We start from the raw sequence: 17,590 nt of genomic DNA, 5'->3' as shown, positions 1-17,590 counted from the left end.
GCATAATGTAGGATAATCACAAATTATTTCATAAGAATATTTTGTCTATGTCTACTCTGAAAGTAAAATGGGAAATTTATTATTTTTCCAATACTTTGCATAAATTTTTGTGAAAACTCTCTCCAAAAAGGTCAAAATTATTGATAATATTACTTTATGATACATTTTATGATGCTCGGCTAAAAAATGGCAATAATCGTGTGAAAGTATATTTCCAATTTCAGATGATTTCTCAAATGAAAATGAAAGCATTTTTCATCCATCTGCATGTAATGTTTTTTTTCTTTGTCAAATCAACCAGTCGACCTTAGATCTTTCCAGTGCACTACATCGTGTTTTACATTGAGTTTAAAAATTGGCAGTAATTGAAGACCAGTTCTATCGGTGAGAGAGCAAAAAGTGCAATTTTACTTTCACTATCGTAAATTTGCCAATAAATCTCGTGAGATTCATGTGACTTGCAATTAGCATAAAATGCGAATCACAGACAAAATTGAACTTGACTTTGAATGCGGTAAATTCTACAATAAAAAGAGTTTATTGAAAAATTTACAGTATGGAGCTCGGTTGGTTAATGCATGTAACACGAGTCACAATTGAAGGTTACTTCCTTTATTGTTGGAACTTTCTTCAGAAAATTATTGTCTATAAGCGCTACTTTTTACCGTTGTCATGTTTTCCCAACAAATGCTGCTGAAGACGTAACATTGAACTTGACTATCTTTTCACTAATTCAGTTATTCACAGCTTGAAAAATTTACTTTGATTAATAATCCACTTGATATTTTTTTATTGATTCTCATTTTCGATGGAATCGGAGGGAAAATAATAAAAAGAGATGTTCACGAGGAAATATTAAAGTGACTTTCACTGAATTAATTGATTAATGAATGGTGACTTGTGTATCAGTGGCTCATATTTTAAAACGATAATTAAATATTTGATCTTCAAAATTAGAAATTCCACATTAAAAAAAATTGCCCATTGATTTATTTTTGGCACTTAATTTTTTATCATGCGATATTTTAGGACTAATGATTTATGTTTGTGGTCTAATTCAAATACTAATTAACACTTTAATTTCCTCCCTTAATCCTCCAACACCTTCCTTGGAGAGAGTACATTATTTTGGGGAAAATGTTCTCTGATTTTTTCCCCTATTTACTGTAACAATTTGGGCTATTACAGTATGATGTTATCAAATAATTTTTTTCGGCTATGGAAAATCATCATTAAATTCTTACGAAATTTGGCCGTAATTTCCTGCTACGTCGATAGAAAGAAAAGTTTTTTTTTCTGATAATATAAGTTCCTAAAATTGAAGTTTTTGTCTCAAGATATTGTGGAACCACGTGTTATGTAAGAAATTAAAATATCTATTAACTACTTAACTTTAGGAAGTATTATGACAGTGCTAATATTTAAACCATTTCAAGAAGGAATAGTGTTACAGTAACAATTTTTATTATCTCATTAACTAGGTGTTTATTGTACCAGTTCAAATACTGAAAGCTAGAGTCCTATTCGCCAAACACCCAAAGGCCCAAGATCTCAAAGAGCGAAAATCGCAAAAGGGGCTATTCATATTGAGAAATCCATATCAATTGCACAAGATACGCTTTGCGAAACCCGAGAAACCCAAAAATTTCTTCGCCAAACGTGAAAAATATGAAGCGTGAAAATGTTGTGAATCGTGAGATACTCAAAAATTGCATCCCGAAACTCGAAAAACTCAAAAATTTCTTCACGAAACTCGGGAAACCCAAAAATTGTTTGCAAAACTTGAGAAACACAAAAATTGCATCATGAAACCCCAGGAACTTAATTTTTTTTCGAGCAAACCCGAGATAACTAAAAATTGCATCGATAATACCGAGAAACTCAAAAGTTGCTTCATGAAACTTGAGAAACTCAAAAATAGCTTCGTGAAACCCGAGAAAACCAAAAAATTGCATTAGGAAATCCAATAAATTAAAAAAAAAGAAAAGAAGAAAAAGAAAAGTCTAAAACTCAAGAAACAAAATACCAAATGACTGAAAACTCCGAAAATGTCAATCAACAAAAATCCTAAACCATAGCAATAAAAGCTTCGGGATTTTGATCAGGATTTCGATTCTCAGAATTTTCTCCTTGAGATTTTGGCTTTGATATTTTAGCGTGCGGGATTTTGGCTTTCGAGTTTTTGACCGGTACTTACTTACTTACTTATCCGGCGCTACAACCAGTTACTGGTTTTGGCCTGACTCAGGACCCGTCGCCACTCGAGCCTGTTACGCGCCCTGGTCCACGCCGTCGGTCCATCTGAGGCTGGGTCGGCCTCGCCTCCTCGTAGCATAGAGTCCGCCCCTAAAGACTTTCCAGGCTGGGTCGTCCTTATCTTTGAGAACCAGATGACCAGCCCACCTGAGCCTATTGAGGCATATTTGCTTGAGGACAGTTACCTCTCTGTAGCGGTCATACACCTCATGGTTGTATAGGCTCCGGAATCGTCTCTCCTCACATATGGGGCCAAAAATCCGTCGTAGGATCCTCCTCTCAAACGCGGCCAAGAGTTCGCAATTCTGTTTGCTGAGGACCCACATCTCAGACGAATACGTGAGGACTGGCAGGATCATAGTCCTATACAGCAGTAGCTTAGTCTTTATGCTTAAGTTTCTGGACCGGAAAACTCTTGATAGACTGAAATAGGCTTTGTTGGCTTTCAGCAGCCGTGCGCGGACTTCTGTTGAGATGTTGTTGTCAGCTATGATTGTTGACCCAAGATACACGAAGGAGTTGACAACTTCAAAGTTGTAGTCCCCCATCGGGAACCCTGTTTGACCGATGCTCTCCGTAGATGTTGCTGGAGTTGCTGCTGACGAGGCCACCATGTACTTCGTATTGCCTTCATTTATCTGTAGCCCCAGATTTCGTGCCGCATGTTCAATCTGGATGAAGGCCTCTTGCTTTTGACCGGTAGCGTGTTAAATTATCTTAAAACCCTTTACAATCAACACTTTTGTGAAGACCTTGATACACTCAGGACTTAAGCCAAGAGACTGTTTAGACGAAAAGTTTTGAAATGTGGTTTAACCACTATTTCTAATATAATTACGCTAAGCCGCCTCTCGGCTAATTCTCAGGTCTGTTAAGGCCCTTACAGTCTGCAAAATCGGTTAGTTCGAACACTTCGAATTGAAAAACATTCTTTTAGGAAATGTTATTGGCATAAAAGGATTATGTGAGTAACCTAATTTAGAGTATTGTAAAGAATTAAAGAAACGTTGAGGAAAAACACGGTGGTAAAGTCATCTCCATAGGGCAATGTAACTCGTACTTACGATAATTTACAACTAAAATTAACGTGACCAATAGGAATGTCCCAAAAAACCATTTTTTTCTGAAAGACCAACGTACCTATGTGGTTTCAAATTTTAACGATTTTTTCATATTAGCAAAGATTTACGCCTCTTTTAGTTTGGAATAGTGCTTTTAGTACACTTTCACCTGTCTGCCTCTGCATTGGTGTGATTCACAAAAAAAAGGTGAATAGTGAAAGTGCTTTTCTTTGGCTTTGAATGGTTTACCATCGAGTGGAGGCGCCTGGTACCTTGATTCCAATAAAGCTTTTGGTGCATATGCCTTAAAAGCTCTTTATGTAATGTAAATTCGGATTATGCCAAAATGTAAATTTGGTGAATGAATCATTTGGAGCATTTTAGTTGGCTGACCTACTTCATTTGGTAATATTAAATAATAATTAAAACGTGTAGGTTAATTTACTTTAATTTATTGCTTTATTCGCACAATCTTGATATTTATTTACACATTTCTTTTTTTACAAAATACATTTCTATTGTGTCCTCTAAATTAATATTGTAGAATTAATTTAATGCAGGGTATGAGTAATTTCATTTACAAAATTTGTTTCCTAAAATAAATCTCTATGGAATGACTAATCATCTGAGTGATTTTCATTGGAACCTGTCTCTAGAGTTTCGTTGAAAGTTGCATCATCGGTTTCATTTAGATGCCTTCGTCCTCTGTAGTAGCCTGTAAGTGTATCTTGAAGCCAGAGTTCTTTAACCATATCTGCACCCTTTTCGCCAATCATTATAACTGGGGCATTTATGTTTCCACTTGTGATGACAGGCATTATACTAGCATCGATCACTCTCAGTCCCTTAATGCCATAAACCCTTAGTTGGGGATCAACCACTGCTTCTGGGTCCCATGAGGGTCCCATTTTGGCCGTTCCTGACATGTGGTAGATGGTCATGGTATACTGCCGAATGGCACATTCCCAGTATTCGTCTGTGAAATGAGGCAAGTGTTTGCAATTTGGTAATTGTTTACTGTGGAATCTGGCGCCAAATTGCTTCATAGCCACTGTTTCGGCGAGGGTTAGAGCAGCTTTGACACCTTCTCTCAGGACATTGACGTCATCCTGATGCGTTAGATAATTATGATACAATAATGGATGTCTTAAAGGATTTTTGGAATGAAGCACAATTGAACCCCTACTTATAGGCCTGAGCATCATTGGGAAGACTCCAAAAACATCTCTGTTGTTAATCTCACTGAATACTTCATTGTAGAAGTCATCGGTCAATCCATGAGCATTTTTAATTTGAGTACCTCCATCAGAATTTGTGGATGCACTAGTTAACATAAATTCAATATCTGGCCAATCATCCGTTTGATTGGCATATTTTGTGCTAATAAATCCTACAGCTTCGAGTCCTACGCTACTGGTTAGCGGTCCATCTTCAGTAGCAGCGTACCTAATAGCTGAATTAAGATTTACTAGACGTCCCATGACTACACTTATTGGCTTATCTACCAAAAATGCCAGTCCTCCTACGGCAATATGATCTTGAAGATTTTGACCAACTCCTGGTAAAGGATGAATCACGGGAATTCCTACTTTTTGTAGATTCTCAGGAGGTCCAACTCCAGAAAGCATTAGCAAGTGTGGAGATCCAATAGCACCGGCTGAAAGTATGACTTCTCTTGTAGCGAAAACTTTATGGTGCTGTCCATTACGTAGGAATTCCACTCCTAGGGCCCTTTTGGTTGCAGGATCAATTATGACACGGGTTACGTGGCTATATAGGGCAACATGGAGATTTTTCCTTAGTCTAACTGGTCGGAGGAAGGCTTTTGCAGCACTACATCTAGTTCCTCTTCTCATTGTAAATTGGTATAATGCAAAACCGGTCTGTTGCTCTCCATTCACATCGACGATATCGTAGCCCATTTCTTCGCCAGCTTGAAGGAATGCTATACCTAGTGGAGTGTTGTAGGGAGCGTCCTGGACAGTCAAATAACCCCCTGAAAAATAAAATTAAAAAAAGACTTTAGTCACATGTACTGGTATCTTTATAAATTTGTATTCCACTCTTATAAATTAATGAAGAGTTTTTCGCGTAATTTAATAATTTTATCCAATCGAGGTTTAAAGAAAAAGTATATTTTTCCATTTTTTCCTAGAAAACCTAAACTGATATACCATCGATCAATCAAATTTGCTAAATTAATAATTTTGGAAAAATTAGTGTACGACCATAATTGTTTTTTTTTAAATTTTTTTTAAATTTATTCAATTCCTATTTTGTAACATGGTAATAAATAAATCTAGATTAAAAGATTTATCATAACGAAAGAATTGGAGAGACTGGGGCAAAATGTGACACAAAGGGTATTGTATATTTTTTTACACTAACTACAAGGGCAAAGATTTGGAGTAATAAACAAATAGGGGAAAGTGCCCATGCTTTACACGGTCCCAAGCTTCATAATAACTAAATTTTTTCTATGTTTTTCAATAAATGTGACTCATCGTACCTGTATTTTAAAAACTAGGGGACAGTGTCCTGTTTTTAAAATATATTGCAGTCATATTTATTCAGGAACATACAAAAATTTTAGCCATTATAAAGCTTGGGACCGTGTAAAGCATGGGAACTTCTATATAATAGCAAAAAAAAAGTTAAATTTCATCTCTGGCTTCGAACACTTCGTATTTTTCCATATTCCTTTAAATTTTCAATTTGTCACATTTTACCCCACGTTTCCCTACTAATACCTTTTGAATTTTAATTTTGGCCTTACAAAATTTAAATTATTCAAAATTGAGTTAGGGTAGAATAGCCCAAATTCAGAAATGAGAATTCATCACAATATCGTAGAGGAATACAGAACTTTAATGCTCGAACTGAAGAGAGAGCAGTACCTATATGTAATATAACAGCAGTAGGAGAAAGTACTCTCCCTTCGAACGTACAAGTCTTCGAATAATGTGAATTCTCTTTTAGTTTTCCTAAGAGACTTAGGGTAAGTGTGCCAAATTCCGGCCAGCTTGCAATTTCGGCCACATTTTTTGTTCCTCGAATTTCCATGAACTTTTAGATTTTAAGTACTCTAGAGATTATACAATGCAAAAGAATAACAAAAAATGTAACTTCGACAAAAGAGATGACGTGAAAAAGACATTGGAAGAATTCCCGAAGAGCAAGGAACTATGAGAATGAAGGTGGCCGAAATAGGGCACCAAAGTTATGCCTATATTTTTATTCATTTTAAAATGTATTAAGAATGATTTTAAAGTAAATAAAGACGGTAAACTCTTTACAAGGTTCTAAGCGACACTCCTAAAGTAGAAAGAATGAATAAAATCAATTTCTATTAAAGATATTACATATCAAACTTGAGACTTTGGCGCTTGCATGCAACTATGCCGAAATTTGGCACACTTACCCTACACATTCCTATTAAATATTAGTTGGCTTATCATCCATTGTTGATAATTTCGTGATAATTTAGTTTAAATTTCTTACAAAAAACAAAAGAAATTCACATTATTCGAAGGCATGAACGTTCGAAGGGAGAACACTTTCCCTTAATAATAAATAAAAGTATATGTTTTGGGGCGAAGTTTTGAAGGATTTATGAATTGATTCAAATCGGTTGTGAACCAGTGAACTTAAGAAGAAATTGCCCAGTGGAAAAAGCAATGCGAATTCCTTAAACTCGTGAATACTATACGCATTTCACTATGAATGGAACCAATAAAGAACTTTGATAATATAGGTAAATGATGCGAAAGTAGTTTTGAGGTATAGCCGCTAATACGAACTTCAGATCTAATGCCCTAGACACACTTACTACACTTAAGCCGTGAGACGACTTAGTGGAAAATGATGGAAATGTAGTTTAACCGTTATTTCTAATATAATTACGCTAAGCCGTCTCTCGGCTAATCCTCTAGTCTGTCAAGGCCCTAAGGCGTAGCTATCTGGCTTAACTCTTCTAATTCCTGATCAGACTTTGTTTCTTAGAGAAGTTTTGTTAAGGGTTTGGGCTAAACCCCAGTCTGAGATTGGCATAAGTCACGAGTTGGAGCACTTAGCAAAGCGTGGGACGCTTTACCACCCTTAATTCTTAACAAATACAATACTAAAGTTCTATTTTTAAGTCATCTAGGGTAATTGTGCCAAATTTCGGCATAGTTGCATGCATGCGTCAAAGTCTTAAGTTTGAAATGTAATATTTTAAATTCAAATCGATTTTTTTATTCTTTCTTCTGAAAGAGTATTGTTGGAACCTTGTAAAGAGTTTACCGTCTTTATTTACTCTAAAATCATTCTTAAAACATTTTAAAATGAATAAAAATATAGACATAGCTTTGGTGCCCTTTTTTGGCCACCTTCATTCTCATAGTTCCTTGCCCTTACGGGATTCTTCCAAAGTCTTTTCGGCCACCTTCATTCTCATAGTTCCTTGCCCTTACGGGATTCTTCCAAAGTCTTTTTCACGTCATCTCCTTTGTCGAAGCTACATTTTTTGTTATTCTTTTGCATTGTATAATCTCTAGAGTACGTAAAATCTAAAAGTTCATGGAAATTCGAGGAACAAAAAAGGTGGCCGAAATTGCAAGCTGGCCGGAATTTGGCACACTTACCCTACGTCAGAATTTTTTACGCTTCGGATAAATCGAAAATCCATTCATGTTGATATGGTTTAATAAAAAAGAGCTTCTATTTGGAGCAGGTTCTGAATGAAGCTATCCTGTCATATCAAATCATTTCAGTCACAGTGGAAATTCTTGAGATTTTAACATATCTAACATATGATGAGTGTTGAAAATTTCTGAAATAACTTTATAAATTAGTTTGTTTTGCATAATTCAAGTATATAACAAACTGATCAAAACTTTTTATTTAAAAATCTGCATTATTAATCAACATTGATTGCGTGTCTTGTGGTTTGAGTAATTTTCAGCAACAAGTTGCAAAGCTTTCTTTTTAGAAATTTTTCTGACTTCTGATTTTTAACGTAAACCTATAACGTTTCTGAATCACTATGTAAATAATTTATTATTTTGGCAATTATAAATTTTCAGTTAAAACATATATTTTCTTGGTCTCTTTTTATGGTCTGGCCATCCTAAAATTTTTTTTTCTAAAAATGTTTATTTTGCAATTTGAAAGGACGTCTACAAACAAATTTACACATTTTCGAAAGAATAGCAATGTGGAAATGCTATATAGCGGCTGACCTTTAAAATGAAATGTAGTGCAATTTGCAATAGTAGCGTGACTAAGTTTCACGTGATCGGAAACATCCGAAAAAAAAGAATTAATTAAACACCAAAAAAAAAAAAACTTGTTGAAAATATAAACAAGGTTGAAAATTGAACTCTGAGTCTTTTGTAATACTTACCAGTTGCATGTTGCCTCTTGTTTACAGCCAAGTAGGGATTTCTCTGATCTTCTGATTTTCTAAAATACGGAAGGATATCTTCATATCCCCATCCTGGATTTCCTAGTTGTTCCCATTGATCAAAATCTCTCTTATTGCCGCGGATGTAGAGCATTGTGTTGAGTACACTGGAACCACCAAGAACTTTTCCTCGTGTCCAACAGCATCTCTGATCTACCATTGCTTGACAAGCACTTTTCTGTGGTTGTGTTCTGTTGATGAATTAAAAGAAAATAAGTTGTAATTGCATTTGTTTGGTATATATTTGAAGAAAAGTTAATCATTTTGTTGCTGTTATGTGTGTCTATAGTCAATGAGTTGTGGAGTATATTTGAACTTGCCGTATTTGCTCATTGTATCAATTTGTTGAAGCTCTAAGAGCACGTACATAGTGTCTTGAAATGCTCAACCACGTGGCGTTAACTTTCAATTTTAATCAAGAAAAATCAACAGCAAAGAGAGTATGGAAAAATCGTTGACAAATGTTGTTGGTGTCTATTTGATTTGGTAATTATTAGCTATTGGCAGAACGGACAATCGTAATATGAATGGGATTCAGTAGATTATGTTATAAGGCTTAATGACATACGAAAAGAAAACATTCAATTTTTGTCTTAGCAATAACTTGAATCATTTTTAATACCCCTTTGGTGACTTTGAGTGTCTCTCAATCTCTGCGAGGACAAAAAGTTTTTTTTTTATTAGCAAGTGTCTCAATTAACTTTCAATTTTTTTGTTGATAACTTCTGTGTATCTCAATCTTTGTTACGTTTTAAATACGATTGTGAAATGTGGTCATTTCGCTTCAAAAAAATAAATCATAGAAAAGAAATCTAATGCCAAGAGCAATTTTTCCGCAATTTCAACTATGAAATTCTAATTTGGATCAAGTTTAATGTAGTCAGAGACATTTGAAATTTAATTAATTCGTTTTGGTGTTTCTCTACGAAGTAATTGTGAGGAATAAAAATTCTTTACCGCTGAATTATCATTTGCTCAATTTAATCACTGAAGAAATTTGACCAATATTTTTTTCACAAAAAAATAGTACCTATTTCAAAATTGTGAATAGGTAATGTAGCATATTACTCAACTATTTTTTTAATGTTTAAATGCAATAAAAAATTAAATAAAAATTGATGTCTCGCGAACATCATCGAATGGTGATTGAAGTCTATAAGCAAAAAGTAAAATTAATTACATAGAGCAATTTATGTCGAAGAGGTATTGCAATTTTTATTGCATAAAAATTCGGAATTTTGTGGGTCATTTCATAGTAGTTTTCTTTTTTTTCTTGGAGATGCAACAAAAGAAATGTTGTTACTTTTTTTTGCTTTATAGTGCCTTTCACGCAATTTTATTGCAGAACAAGAAAATGACTTTAGTAAAACAACAAAATGTGAATCGTTGCGTAAGACAAATGTGACAATACGCATATTTGATCATCCACAGAATGTCAATGAATCAATTCTCCAGAAAAAGATGAGTGAATTAGCATGGAATTATAAAAAAAAGAAAGTGATTTGTTAATAGTGAAATGTGCGGCGAAATCGCGGAAAATTTGTATGAGTAGAAGCGATTTTTAATGGAATAATTTAATTAACAGTATAATTTTTGCCGTTGACAAAAGAAATTCATGGTCTTAGGTTAATTTTTAAAATGTCTCATTAACATTTTGTGGAGGTTTCTTCAAAAACCTTTCTGAGAAAATGTCTGTATAAACAAATTTTTACTGGTTATGTTTGAAAAAAAAAAAACGTGCGATCCGGAATATTTTCTACGATCAAAATCTATTAACGCGTTGCTAATCAAATTAATTTGCATTGTTAAATTGAAATTAGAGTAGTACTTTTGTGTTATTCCTATTTGTTTTGACAGAAAACTATTTACGGTGAAGTTCACCAATCAAAATTCAACGAACTTTCGTTTTCACTTTAGAGGTTTTGTACGAATTAACAATGAAATTCAATCACGCATTGCATTTCTAATGTTATTGTGCAAGAAAAAAAACTTCACAAATTATCTGCTACAATTTGTATAGGAAGAATTCTATTAAAATGAATAAAATTGTGAGAATTCAGTCTTTGTCATAAAAATCTCGGTATCTTGATAATCAATTTTCTCTTATATAATTAACCATGTTTTTTCCAGAAAGTTTAATTCCTGCCTCACAAATCCAGTATCACTAGTTTGTGAAGTCATTTTCAACGTACATTCACTTTGTTTTATTAAATAAGATATACCCCTCAGATGGATGATAATGGAAGAGGAAAAGATTTAAATTTATCCACTATTTTTGTGAGATGAAAAAGAAAGTTTTTCCACAATTTTGCTTCTCAGATTGCACAATTTTGCAAATGCTTGTTTACCATGATTTGACTTTTAATGCCAATCGGAGCATATCACACAATTTATACAATTAAATTATTTAAAGAAGTGAGATATTGCAGTATAATTTCATAGGTGGGTGGAATTGATGGAAAAATTTAAGTGTAAGAGTTATGGTGATATTATTTAACTGATGATATAAATTTAATATGTCCAATGCAATTCATGTTAATTGCCTGTTAACCTGGCGCAATTTTAAATATAATAATAATTTTATTAGGGCAATCATCTTCCAGATTAACCCCTTAAAAATAATAATCTTATTTAAATTAAATAATTTACTAGAGAAATAACATTATCAAAAGTGTTCAAACTAGCAAGAGTTAAAGAATTTTGCGAATTTCCCAGAAAGAAACAGATTTTAAAGTCTCAAAATCGTGTCAATATAGCAAAGCTTTATAGGTACCTACATCTCAACAAAAAATTAATTAAAATTTAATTGCCGGATGGAACTGCTTCAAATAGGCCTAAGATGGGGTAATTCGGAATTACGTCTATTTTGGAATTTTGAGATTTTCTCACTGTTACTGATGGTCAAACAGAAAAAGCAAACCACGAAGAAGTACAAGGCTTTACATTCAAGATTACTCCTTCGTCCTTCGTTATTTTTTTTCCTTTCACCATCTTAAACTGTTGGGAAATCTCAAAGTTCCGAATTGGACAACCCAAAAGACCCCATCTTACCCTATGCTGGGAAATTTCACAATTTCGATTAAAGAACCCGGGAAATTAATTTAAAGGTCTTCAGACATTAGAGCAGATTTTATCAAAAATTATTTGAAAAATTTTTGGAAGAAAAACTCCTATTTTTTGAAGGAATTTTTAAACAATAACTCCTTCACACTGGGTTTAGTCTACTTCAAAAAATAATTGACAGACTAATTAACATATTCTAAAGTCTCTTACTCTTATGAATGTTTTTCATGAAAATTTGTTGTTCTACTTCTGGAGAAAGTGGGAAAAGTTTTTGTGGAAGTTCCTTGGGACAGTGTTTAGTGAATTTTAGTGAAACATTTTCCAGAAATACCAAGAAAGAGTATTTCTCTATAAATTACCAGAAGTTAAATCCATCTTTGTATTATTGAGATGTTCAGTACAGTGGCTCCGTACTTCATGAGGAGCAACATATCCAGAGAAAGCCAAGGAAAAAGCACTCTTCTTTGCATTTTTGGAAAATTTTCCATAAAAATTCACTTGATACTCTCCCAAGGAACTTCCAGGAACACTTTTCTCAATTTTTCCAGCAGTAAAACAACGCATTTTCATGAAAAACAATCTAGAATTGTCGTGATAATCTTTAAAAAATTGTTGAATTTTGTTCCAATGTGTAGTGGTTAATTTTTGAAATGAAATTTTAGATTAAAAAAAACCTTGGCTTGGATATCATTTTTGAAAAAACTGCCTACACACTAGATAGTTTTTTGTAGGAAATTTTTTGAAGGACACTTGAAGCCATTTTAGATAAAAAAAATTTATAACGTAGGGTAAGTGTGCCAAATTTCGGCATTAGTTGCATGCAAGCGTCAAAGTCTCAAGTTTGAAATGTAATATTTTAAATACAAATTGATTTTTTTATTCTTTCTTCTGAAAGAGTGTTGCTTGGAACCTTGTAAAGAGTTTACTGTCTTTATTTACTCTAAAATCATTCTTAATACATTTTAAAATGAATAAAATATAGACATAGCTTTGGTGCCCTCTTTCGGCCACTTTCATTCTCATAGTTCTTTTCCCTTCGGAAATTCCTCCAATATCTTTTTCACGTCATCTCGTTTGTCGTAGTTACATTTTTTGTTATTCTTTTGCATTGTATAATCTCTAGAGTACGTAAAATCTAAAAATTCATGGAAATTCGAGGAACAAAAAAGGTGGCCGAAATTGCAAGCTGGCCGGAATTAGGCACACTTACCCTATAGACCGTGTAGACACATTAACGAAATTTTCTAAGCCTAAAAATTCAAAAGATTTTAATGGCCAAAATTTTTAGAAGGTATTAGAAATTATCACTAAAATATGTATGATTTTTAAATGAATATCTTGATCCTGAAACTTTAGATGAAAAATAGAAAAGTTTTAACAACAAAAGGGTATAATTTACTAACTCAAATATTATAAACTGTAAATATGAGTTATAATTTGATTTTTTTCTAACAGATGTTTTGAGTTAAATTTTTTTATGAAGTATGGGGTAGTTGCATACGAACTTGTACTCTTACTGAACACTCATTTGTTAAACGAATTTGAACTGTGTTCATCAAACAGAGTTCCGTTAATTTTTCGTAAGTATTGACTACCTGAAAGTATATAGGGTAAAGTGGTACAAGTTGAACGATGGTACAAGTTGGACAGGGCGGTTTTCTTGATAAATTAATACCTACTTCATTTTTATTTGTATTTTTTTAATGCTTTAATTTTATAATTTGGTTCCTTGTGCTTAAAAACAAATTTTGTACTGTATTTATCAAGAAAAAAGCCATGTCCAACTTGTACCGGCGAATTGTCTAACTTGTATCACTTTACCCTAGAACAATTACTAGTATCCTAAAAATGCGTATTTTTTAAATTAATGTAATGTGTGAATCCACCCTATTGTCTTCTGGGTATTTTTAAATTTTTGTCTTTTTCATTTTAATTAATTATTTTGCAATTAGTCAAATTTTTGGTAAAGATAAACGAAAACAATAAACGTATTACGATATATAGAATTTAGAACAATGTAAGGATTGGAGTAAAAAGAAAGAAGATGTGAGATACCGTAACTCACTGAAAGTCGATATCTCTGACCGTTTAGCCTTAGTAACAGATAAACGTAAAAACCGGCAAATATAATATACCTATGTTAGCTTTCTCAATTTAGTCTCTCAAAAGTTTGTGAGCATCCAAAACTTATTTTTAAGTGCATATTTAACGCTTTTTCAAAGATGTTACTCCTGAGAACTATGATCAGATTGGTACAAGGGATACAATGGGAACGGCTTAACCAATCCGAATAATCAAAAACGGCTTAACTAATCCGAATTTTGAATGACAGAATCACAAATCACACCTTTATAAGTTGATCTAGGTTTATGACTGGCTTTTCAACTCTTATAATTTTGCGGTTGCCCTATTTGGTGGGTGCAATATTTTTAACACCTCCTTATTCTTAGAGCGCCTTCATATTTTAACGCCTTAAGTTTTCACCGTCTAATTCATCGACGCTCCTAATTTTTTGGGCTCTCTAAATTTAAATGTACTAAATTAAATATCCCTAAATTTTTATATAACTGTTTTTTTTCTATCTAATTTCTTGGCACCTAGGAGCTCTAATTTTATAATTGCTTATTTTTGAAGCGTCTTTATTTTACAGCGCTTTAATCTTTTAGTGCCTCTAATTTTTTTGGTAGCCTATGGCGCCCCTAATTGTTATAGCACCCGGGGCGATCGCCCCTTTTGTCCTCGCCACGGTTACGCCTATGCAAGGGGTACGGGTACAAGTTTGGTAGTCATCTGTTCTTGTGTAAGCTTTTTTTCTGGAAAATACTGCCCGACCAACAGATAGATTTCTCTATTTCAAATGGCTTTCCTAAGAAATTGTCATTTGTAGTGGGTGGCACCTTCCATAAATTGATATAACATTGATCTCTTTTTGACTTGAAGCAATAGAAATCTATAAAAGGCTAATCTACGAATAAAAATAGAAATAGCTGTATTGTCAAAACACAACTGACCATAAGAAGACTTCAATAGCGCAAACAGCATTTAAATCTTTTGTTATGAACCTCTTGAAATTGGTGAATTGTGCGCCAAGAAAGGGGGATGACGCGAATCTTTTGGCAAAACAACATTCACTTCTCACCTGTATTTCCAATCCAATTTGCTTTTGTGAAGGTAGAGAGAAAGAATGGGGACATCTGAGATTTCTGTTTCATGGCCACCAGCTTCGAGAAGTAGGACCTTCCATCCGGACACTTCTGACAGTCGGGATGCCATAACTGATCCAGCAGATCCACCACCAACAATAATAAAGTCATATTCTTGATCGACATTCTTGACGTTGAATGGTCGATTTTCAGGATCGAAGAGGTCATAGTTGTAAAAGATGAGGGATGAAATAAGGATAGGGAGAATAGCTAGTTTTCCAAGACCTCCAATTCCAGCTGCTGCAGTTAGAGCTCCACCGAATGCTTTGGCTGCAGTTCCAATCCCAATCACAGATTTACCGACACCTACTACGGTTGATGCGGCGCCACCAAGGGCAGCAACGGCTCCCTTGGCAGCGCCTAGAGCCGGTACTATCTTGGGGATAGCTTTTACTACAGTAGCACCCACAGAAACTACGGGAATTGTCATAGTTTTATGCCTATTCTACGACCTATTTACACGTAAATCACTTTGATCTACACTCATTAAAGAGTTTTTTTGTTTTTCTAAGGAGCAATATCCTTTAGAACTTTTAGTCACCATCAAAATCGCGCAAAATGAACGAATTTTTCACACAACACCGTCACATAGGATGATTGAAGGCATGCCTGGCATTTTGCGATGAAGATCGTGAAACTATCACGGAAGCTGCTTGCCATTGTATATGCAGCCTGAAGCATTCACGGAAGTGCATCAATCACCAAGAATCCCCTTTTCTCTGGTGAACTGTACATGTTTTTACACCTCCGAGACACTCATATTTCAAGCTTAATTTGATGGTTAATCATTCTTTCTGACTATGTAAGAAGTTCAATTTATAATGAACTTTATGCCAATTTTTCGCGGTATTTGAAAGAGTTTGTCGAATTTTTGGTGTTTAAATCCGTATGCCTACGTGCACCTGGTCATCATCAGGTGAATTTCGTCACTTGACACTAAACACGGAGCTTACGAGAGTGGGCAGAAATCACAGACAAAACCACTTTCTCTGATACAATCGTCTCAAGAAGTGCCAATATAGTGTGAGCTGGAGTTTTGTCTGCACAGCCAAGTGGATGGAAGTAAACTGGCTCGTTGGTTGATTTCTTTCGGACTCTATTGACTGCATTTTGGCCTTCCACCAAACCACCTCTTTTGGTTCCATCCAGAGATCTCGTTAGCCGCTCGTGCACGAGGTATGAGACATGGGGTATACCTTCGACTTCGATGTACATGAAACACGTTCGAAATGATTATGCAATTCGAATATTTAAAAGTCTTATTTTTTTCCTTCTTCGTCTATTTCACTCACTCTCTCGCATTTCTCTCTCATTGATGACTACTCTTGCCTATATATTATACATAGTCAATGGGCGGGTATGGAAGGGATTGAAAGCATAGGAAGTATAAATAAAAATGTCATAAATTTTATAAGATTTTGATTTAAAATGCAGAGTAATATGAAAGTAAGAGTGCAGGGTCACTTTGAAATGATCTGCATAATGCTCAACTGTCGATTAATTTAAATTTTAAATGGACTTCATCAATATACTTTTCTCTCTCTTTTCAGGTAAATTTCCACGACCTTTTAATATAAAATGCAGTGTGAAAGGATTTTTCTGCTATGGGACTACGTGAGTAGTAAACAATTTTAATTCAGACGCCATAAAAAAGACAGAATAGGTCTGCAATATTTCATGATTTTCTTTCACATCTTTCATGATTTTTTTTGAGTTAATAACTTAAGTAAAAGCTTAATGTTATTAACCCTTAATGACTATTAGGCCATATGTATGTGACCGATAAAAAAGCGATAAACAAGATATGGTCGGATTGACACATTTTTCGAGTTTATGAAGGAAATAATATGTTGAATCAGCTGAGTAAGCTCCCCCTTAAATAAGTTTAGGTCACAATTCATTCAAGTAAAATTGATATTTTTAAATCTTCAATATTAAATGGTTTTAAAATAGAATGTTTTCGAACAAAATCACTCCTATAATTTGAACCTTGTGAGTTTGAAGCTAATGAAAAATAAGCCCCGCCCTCTAGAAATCTTTTAATAGATTACACGTACGAACTTCAGACTGAAAAGCATTTAGATTCAAACCGTATTTTCCAATTTAAATTTGGATTACATGATCATATCATATTTCAAATTTTATTTTCTCATTTATATTACATTTTTTGTTCCAATCAAACTATGTAAGACGGGCGGAGCTTATGTTTTGATTAATAGGGGAAGTGGCGAAACTTTGAATTGGGGCAGCTTTGAAATTGGGGTATTTTTCCTATTTTTAAATGGATTTAATATAATTTAGCTTCACAATTGATTTGTGGAGCTAAATAAGGATCAGTTGCATTTAAAAACAGGAAAAAGCCGAATTTCAAAGGAGCCCTCTTTTACCTATGCTTCGTATCACATAACTTTTCACTGTCTCTTCTAAAAGCTTGATTAGCTTTGATGGTCTTATAGTTAAGACTACACAGTAAAATTACTACTATAATATTGCAAAATCGCCCATTTTAGTTGTTTAATTTAAAAATGTTTAAAAAAATGCACAATAATTTGGTAATTTAT

The 17,590-nt window shown here is 33.9% G+C and overlaps 2 protein-coding genes across 5 annotated transcripts in view; one reads left to right on the top strand and one right to left on the bottom strand.

Annotated features, from left to right (window-relative positions):
* LOC129798925 (flotillin-2) overlaps positions 1–17,590 on the top strand; it is a 217,030-nt gene that overhangs the window by 75,321 nt on the left and 124,119 nt on the right. The gene's annotated exons all lie outside the window — the stretch shown is intronic.
* Positions 3,757–16,098, bottom strand: LOC129798908 (glucose dehydrogenase [FAD, quinone]). Its single transcript, XM_055842399.1, has 3 exons — positions 14,966–16,098; positions 8,704–8,954; positions 3,757–5,313 (listed from the first exon to the last, which is right to left on the bottom strand). The coding sequence occupies exons 1-3, from the start codon at positions 15,457–15,459 to the stop codon at positions 3,935–3,937; spliced, it is 2,124 nt and encodes a 707-aa protein (XP_055698374.1). The 5' UTR covers positions 15,460–16,098; the 3' UTR covers positions 3,757–3,934.

The sequence above is a fragment of the Phlebotomus papatasi genome, chromosome 1 (genome assembly GCF_024763615.1).
Source record: "Phlebotomus papatasi isolate M1 chromosome 1, Ppap_2.1, whole genome shotgun sequence".
NCBI lineage: Eukaryota > Metazoa > Arthropoda > Insecta > Diptera > Psychodidae > Phlebotomus > Phlebotomus papatasi.
Note: the sequence above shows the minus strand (reverse complement) of the source record. Positions and strands in the feature narration are given on the sequence as shown.